This window comes from Eucyclogobius newberryi, unplaced genomic scaffold (genome assembly GCF_026437365.1).
Source record: "Eucyclogobius newberryi isolate DKJ021-1_F unplaced genomic scaffold, fEucNew1.0.hap1 SCAF_3, whole genome shotgun sequence".
Lineage (NCBI taxonomy): Eukaryota > Metazoa > Chordata > Actinopteri > Gobiiformes > Gobiidae > Eucyclogobius > Eucyclogobius newberryi.
In genome coordinates, this window is record NW_027315945.1 from 41,750,336 (window position 1) to 41,757,650 (window position 7,315).

Sequence of the window (7,315 nt, forward strand, 5' to 3'; positions counted from 1 at the left end):
GGGGGTCATGTGAGGGGGTCATGTGAGGGGGTCATGTGAGGGGGTCATGTGAGGGGGGTCATGTGAGGGGGGTCATGTGAGGGGGATCATGTGAGGGGGGTCATGTGAGGGGGCTCAAGTGAGGGGGGTCATGTGAGGGGGCTCATGTGAGGGGGGTCATGTGAGGGGGGGTCATGTGAGGGGGGTCATGTGAGGGGGGTCATGTGAGGGGGGCCATGTGAGGGGGCTCATGTGAGGGGGGTCATGTGAGGGGGTCATGTGAGGGGGTCATGTGAGGGGGGCCATGTGAGGGGGTCATGTGAGGGGGTCATGTGAGGGGGTCATGTGAGGGGGGTCATGTGAGGGGGGTCATGTGAGGGGGATCATGTGAGGGGGCTCATGTGAGGGGGGGTCATGTGAGGGGGGTCATGTGAGGGGGGTCATGTGAGGGGGTCATGTGAGGGGGTCATGTGAGGGGGTCATGTGAGGGGGTCATGTGAGGGGGGTCATGTGAGGGGGGTCATGTGAGGGGGATCATGTGAGGGGGGTCATGTGAGGGGGCTCAAGTGAGGGGGGTCATGTGAGGGGGCTCATGTGAGGGGGGTCATGTGAGGGGGGGTCATGTGAGGGGGGTCATGTGAGGGGGGCCATGTGAGGGGGCTCATGTGAGGGGGGTCATGTGAGGGGGTCATGTGAGGGGGTCATGTGAGGGGGGCCATGTGAGGGGGCTCATGTGAGGGGGGTCATGTGAGGGGGGTCATGTGAGGGGGGGTCATGTGAGGGGGATCATGTGAGGGGGCTCATGTGAGGGGGGTCATGTGAGGGGGGTCATGTGAGGGGGGGTCATGTGAGGGGGGTCATGTGAGGGGGTCATGTGAGGGGGGTCATGTGAGGGGGATCATCTGAGGGGGGTCATGTGAGGGGGGTCATGTGAGGGGGGTCATGTGAGGGGGGTCATGTGAGGGGGATCATCTGAGGGGGGTCATGTGAGGGGGGTCATGTGAGGGGGGTCATGTGAGGGGGGGTCATGTGAGGGGGCTCATGTGAGGGGGGTCATGTGAGGGGGGTCATGTGAGGGGGCTCATGTGAGGGGGCTCATGTGAGGGGGGTCATGTGAGGGGGGTCATGTGAGGGGGCTATTGTGAGGGGGGTCATGTGAGGGGGGGTCATGTGAGGGGGGCTCATGTGAGGGGGGTCATGTGAGGGGGGTCATGTGAGGGGGGCTCATGTGAGGGGGATCATGTGAGGGGGTCATGTGAGGGGGGGTCATGTGAGGGGGGGTCATGTGAGGGGGGCTCATGTGAGGGGGGTCATGTGAGGGGGGGTCATGTGAGGGGGGGTCATGTGAGGGGGGTCATGTGAGGGGATCATGTGAGGGGGCTCATGTGAGGGGGGTCATGTGAGGGGGGGTCATGTGAGGGGGGTCATGTGAGGGGGCTCATGTGAGGGGGGTCATGTGAGGGGGGGTCATGTGAGGGGGGGTCATGTGAGGGGGATCATGTGAGGGGGGTCATGTGAGGGGGGCTCATGTGAGGGGGCTATTGTGAGGGGGGTCATGTGAGGGGGGCTCATGTGAGGGGGGTCATGTGAGGGGGATCATGTGAGGGGGGCTCATGTGAGGGGGGTCATGTGAGGGGGATCATGTGAGGGGGGCTCATGTGAGGGGGGTCATGTGAGGGGGATCATGTGAGGGGGATCATGTGAGGGGGGCTCATGTGAGGGGGGTCATGTGAGGGGGATCATGTGAGGGGGGCTCATGTGAGGGGGGTCATGTGAGGGGGATCATGTGAGGGGGATCATGTGAGGGGGCTCATGTGAGGGGGGTCATGTGAGGGGGATCATGTGAGGGGGGCTCATGTGAGGGGGGTCATGTGAGGGGGATCATGTGAGGGGGATCATGTGAGGGGGATCATGTGAGGGGGCTCATGTGAGGGGGTCATGTGAGGGGGTTCATGTGAGGGGGGTCATGTGAGGGGGATCATGTGAGGGGGATCATGTGAGGGGGGGTCATGTGAGGGGGGTCATGTGAGGGGGATCATGTGAGGGGGGTCATGTGAGGGGGGGTCATGTGAGGGGGGCTCATGTGAGGGGGCTATTGTGAGGGGGGTCATGTGAGGGGGGGTCATGTGAGGGGGGCTCATGTGAGGGGGGTCATGTGAGGGGGGTCATGTGAGGGGGGCTCATGTGAGGGGGGTCATGTGAGGGGGGTCATGTGAGGGGGGTCATGTGAGGGGGGTCATGTGAGGGGGGCTCATGTGAGGGGGGCTTATGTGAGGGGGGCTCATGTCGACGGGATCATATCAGTGTCTCACCTGTAGAAGTGTAATAACAGTGTAATAACGTGTAATAACGTGTAATAACGTGTAATAACGTGTAATAACAGTGTAATAACAGCGTCTCACCTGTAGAAGTGTAATAACAGTGTAATAACAGTTTAACAGTGTAATAACAGTTTAACAGTGTAATAACAGTTTAATAACAGTGTAATAACAGCGTCTCACCTGTAGGCGTCCCACATGGCTTGGCCTTGGATCTGGAGCATTTTTCTGAACATTTGGAGTGGGTCCTTCCGGTAGGCGTGGCTTCTGCTGAGGGGGGCTGGGCGTTTTTGCAGATGGGCAGGGTTTGCACCGGTGGGGGCGGGGTCAGTGCTGCCCGGACGCAGTGTTTGGAGAATCTGAGTGAAGCGGCGATGGCTCATGACCTGATTAAACAAGGAACTGCAGAGAAAGAGTTTGGTAAATCATCTTTTACGTCTGAAAATAAACTTCATAGGGAAGTTTACTCCTGGTCCCACTGGTCCCTTCAGAGGGACCAGAGCGACCAATAGGACCAGCGGGACCAGCGGGACCAGAGCGACCAATAGGACCAGAGGGACCAATAGGACCAGCGGGACCAAAGGGACCTGCGGGACCAGCGGGACCAGCGGGACCAGAGGGACCAAAGGGACCTGCGGGACCAGCGGGACCAGAGGGACCAGAGGGACCAGCGGGACCAAAGGGACCTGCGGGACCAGCGGGACCAGAGGGACCAGAGGGACCAAAGGGACCTGCGGGACCAGCGGGACCAGCGGGACCAGAGGGACCAGAGGGACCAGCGGGACCAAAGGGACCTGCGGGACCAGCGGGACCAGAGGGACCAGAGGGACCAGCGGGACCAAAGGGACCAGAGGGACCAGAGGGACCAGCGGGACCAGAGGGACCAATAGGACCAGCGGGACCAGTGGAGGCAGATTGTGAGGTGTAGGACCAGTACTGGACTCACCTGTGGTCATGGACGTTGGACCAGTGCTGGGACACGTCTGGGAGGTTCTGGAGCCCCATGAGGACGACCTGGAACACAGCACAGCCTTTTATGTCCTTCACACACGTGGTTTTAGAAGAAGCCTGAAGCCTTCGATTATCAGAAAAGTCTAATTATTTAGACCTTTATTGAATGATGACCACACCCTCTGGCCGTGCTGGTGACACCGTGGAGCAGGAGCCCAGGGGCCTCATTTATAAAGCCTGTGTAAAAACAGGGCCTAAAATGTGTTCACGCAGCTTTTTGCATCAAAGTTTTGAAACATTGTGTGCGTCAGATTAAACTGTAGACCATGTGGTACGTACACTAGTTTTAGTCCTGGTTTAGTCCTGGTTTAGTCCTGGTTTAGTCCTGGTTTAGTCCTGGTTTAGTCCTGGTTCAGTCCTGGTTTAGACCTGGTTTAGACCTGGTTCAGACCTGGTTCAGTCCTGGTTTAGTCCTGGTTTAGTCCTGGTTTAGTCCTGGTTCAGTCCTGGTTCAGTCCTGGTTTAGACCTGGTTTAGACCTGGTTCAGTCCTGGTTCAGTCCTGGTTCAGACCTGGTTCAGACCTGGTTCAGACCTGGTTCAGACCTGGTTCAGACTTGGTTTAGACTTGGTTTAGACCTGGTTTAGACCTGGTTTAGACCTGGTTTAGACTTGGTTTAGACTTGGTTTAGACTTGGTTTAGACCTGGTTTAGACCTGGTTTAGACCTGGTTTAGACCTGGTTTAGACTTGGTTTAGACTTGGTTTAGACCTGGTTTAGTCCTGGTTTAGTCCTGGTTTAGTCCTGGTTTAGACCTGGTTTAGACCTGGTTTAGTCCTGGTTTAGTCCTGGTTTAGTCCTGGTTTAGACCTGGTTTAGACTTGGTTTAGACCTGGTTTAGTCCTGGTTTAGTCCTGGTTTAGTCCTGGTTTAGTCTCACCAGTCCTAGAAAAGCCTTGAACTCCTCGCTCGTCAGCCTCGTCCAATCAGAGAGCAGCGGGTCGTGAACCAGGAAGCGCTGCGTGGTGGCGTTGGCGTTGGTTTCCGTGGTGATGAGTGTGACGAGCTCGGCGGGAAACAGAAGGTCGAAGAAGTCCTGGGCGTCTCCAAGTTGGGGCAGGGTCCGGCTCGGCCCCGCCCACTGCGTGAACGGTACCACGGCCGCCCCGAGGCAGTCCGGCGTCGACCAATCACTCGCGGCCATGGGCGGGACCACACCAGGAAGACGAGCCGGCGCAGGCCAATAAGAACGCATCGGCTCCAGTAAACACGAGTCCACGTCCAAGTCTGACAGAGCTGAAAGAGAAAGATGTGTGATGACCAGAGAGATGACCAGAGTGAGCAGAGAGATGACCAGAGTGAGCAGAGAGATGACCAGAGTGAGCAGAGAGATGACCAGAGTGACCAGAGAGATGACCAGAGTGACCAGAGAGATGATCAGTGACCAGAGAGATGACCAGTGACCAGAGAGATGAGCAGAGTGACCAGAGAGATGACCAGAGTGACCAGAGTGATGACAAGAGTGAGCAGAGAGATGACCAGAGTGATGACCAGAGTGACCAGAGTGATGACCAGAGTGACCAGAGTGATGACAAGAGTGACCAGAGTGATGACCAGAGTGATGACCAGAGTGACCAGAGTGATGACAAGAGTGAGCAGAGAGATGACCAGAGTGATGACCAGAGTGACCAGAGTGATGACCAGAGTGACGAGAGTGACCAGAGAGATGACCAGAGTGACCAGAGTGATGACCAGAGTGATGACCAGAGTGATGACCAGAGAGATGACCAGAGTGACCAGAGAGATGACCAGAGTGATGACCAGAGTGATGACCAGAGTGATGACCAGAGAGAGCAGAGAGATGACCAGAGTGACCAGAGAGATGACCAGAGTGAGCAGAGAGATGACCAGAGTGACCAGAGAGATGACCAGAGTGACCAGAGTGAGCAGAGAGATGATCAGAGTGACCAGAGAGATGACCAGAGTGAGCAGAGAGATGACCAGTGACCAGAGTGACCAGAGAGATGACCAGAGTGACCAGAGAGATGACCAGAGAGATGACCAGTGACCAGAGTGACCAGAGAGATGACCAGAGGGACCAGAGTGAGCAGAGAGATGACCAGAGTGACCAGAGAGATGACCAGAGAGATGACCAGTGACCAGAGTGACCAGAGAGATGACCAGAGTGACCAGAGAGATGACCAGAGAGATGACCAGTGACCAGAGTGAGCAGAGAGATGACCAGAGGGACCAGAGTGAGCAGAGAGATGACCAGAGTGAGCAGAGAGATGACCAGAGTGAGCAGAGAGATGACCAGAGTGACCAGAGTGAGCAGAGAGATGACCAGAGTGACCAGAGAGATGAGCAGAGTGACCAGAGAGATGACCAGAGTGACCAGAGTGATGACAAGAGTGAGCAGAGAGATGACCAGAGTGATGACCAGAGTGACCAGAGTGATGACCAGAGTGATGACCAGAGTGACCAGAGTGATGACAAGAGTGAGCAGAGAGATGACCAGAGTGATGACCAGAGTGACCAGAGTGATGACCAGAGTGACGAGAGTGACCAGAGAGATGACCAGAGTGACCAGAGTGATGACCAGAGTGATGACCAGAGAGATGACCAGAGTGACCAGAGAGATGACCAGAGTGATGACCAGAGTGATGACCAGAGAGATGACCAGAGTGATGACCAGAGAGAGCAGAGAGATGACCAGAGTGAGCAGAGAGATGACCAGAGTGACCAGAGTGAGCAGAGAGATGACCAGAGTGACCAGAGAGATGACCAGTGACCAGAGAGATGACCAGAGTGAGCAGAGAGATGACCAGAGTGAGCAGAGAGATGACCAGAGTGAGCAGAGAGATGACCAGAGTGACCAGAGTGAGCAGAGAGATGACCAGAGTGACCAGAGAGATGAGCAGAGTGACCAGAGAGATGACCAGAGTGACCAGAGTGAGCAGAGAGATGACCAGAGTGACCAGAGAGATGAGCAGAGTGACCAGAGAGATGACCAGAGTGACCAGAGTGATGACAAGAGTGAGCAGAGATGACCAGAGTGATGACCAGAGTGACCAGAGTGATGACCAGAGTGATGACCAGAGTGACCAGAGTGATGACAAGAGTGAGCAGAGAGATGACCAGAGTGATGACCAGAGTGACCAGAGTGATGACCAGAGTGACGAGAGTGACCAGAGAGATGACCAGAGTGACCAGAGTGATGACCAGAGTGATGACCAGAGAGATGACCAGAGTGACCAGAGAGATGACCAGAGTGATGACCAGAGTGATGACCAGAGAGATGACCAGAGTGATGACCAGAGAGAGCAGAGAGATGACCAGAGTGAGCAGAGAGATGACCAGAGTGACCAGAGTGAGCAGAGAGATGACCAGAGAGATGACCAGTGACCAGAGAGATGAGCAGAGTGACCAGAGAGATGACCAGAGTGACCAGAGTGATGACAAGAGTGAGCAGAGAGATGACCAGAGTGATGACCAGAGTGACCAGAGTGATGACCAGAGTGATGACCAGAGTGACCAGAGTGATGACAAGAGTGAGCAGAGAGATGACCAGAGTGATGACCAGAGTGACCAGAGTGATGACCAGAGTGACGAGAGTGACCAGAGAGATGACCAGAGTGACCAGAGTGATGACCAGAGTGATGACCAGAGAGATGACCAGAGTGACCAGAGAGATGACCAGAGTGATGACCAGAGAGATGACCAGAGTGATGACCAGAGAGAGCAGAGAGATGACCAGAGTGAGCAGAGAGATGACCAGAGTGACCAGAGAGATGACCAGTGACCAGAGTGAGCAGAGAGATGATCAGAGTGACCAGAGAGATGACCAGAGTGAGCAGAGAGATGACCAGTGACCAGAGTGACCAGAGAGATGACCAGAGTGACCAGAGAGATGACCAGAGAGATGACCAGTGACCAGAGTGACCAGAGAGATGACCAGAGTGACCAGAGAGATGACCAGAGTGATGACCAGAGTGACCAGAGAGATGACCAGAGAGATGACCAGAGAGATGACCAGAGTGACCAGAGAGATGACCAGAGAGATGACCA

At 55.7% G+C, this 7,315-nt stretch overlaps 1 protein-coding gene across 1 annotated transcript in view; it reads right to left on the bottom strand.

Annotated features, from left to right (window-relative positions):
* The window catches only part of pogzb (pogo transposable element derived with ZNF domain b), a 40,270-nt gene that overhangs the window by 9,163 nt on the left and 23,792 nt on the right, over positions 1–7,315 (bottom strand). The window contains exons 17-19 of the mRNA XM_072461558.1: positions 4,188–4,543; positions 3,244–3,311; positions 2,481–2,699 (exon numbers count right to left, since the gene is read on the bottom strand). Of these exons, the coding sequence (XP_072317659.1) occupies positions 2,481–2,699; positions 3,244–3,311; positions 4,188–4,543 (643 nt within the window). The remainder of the gene's footprint in view (positions 1–2,480; positions 2,700–3,243; positions 3,312–4,187; positions 4,544–7,315) is intronic.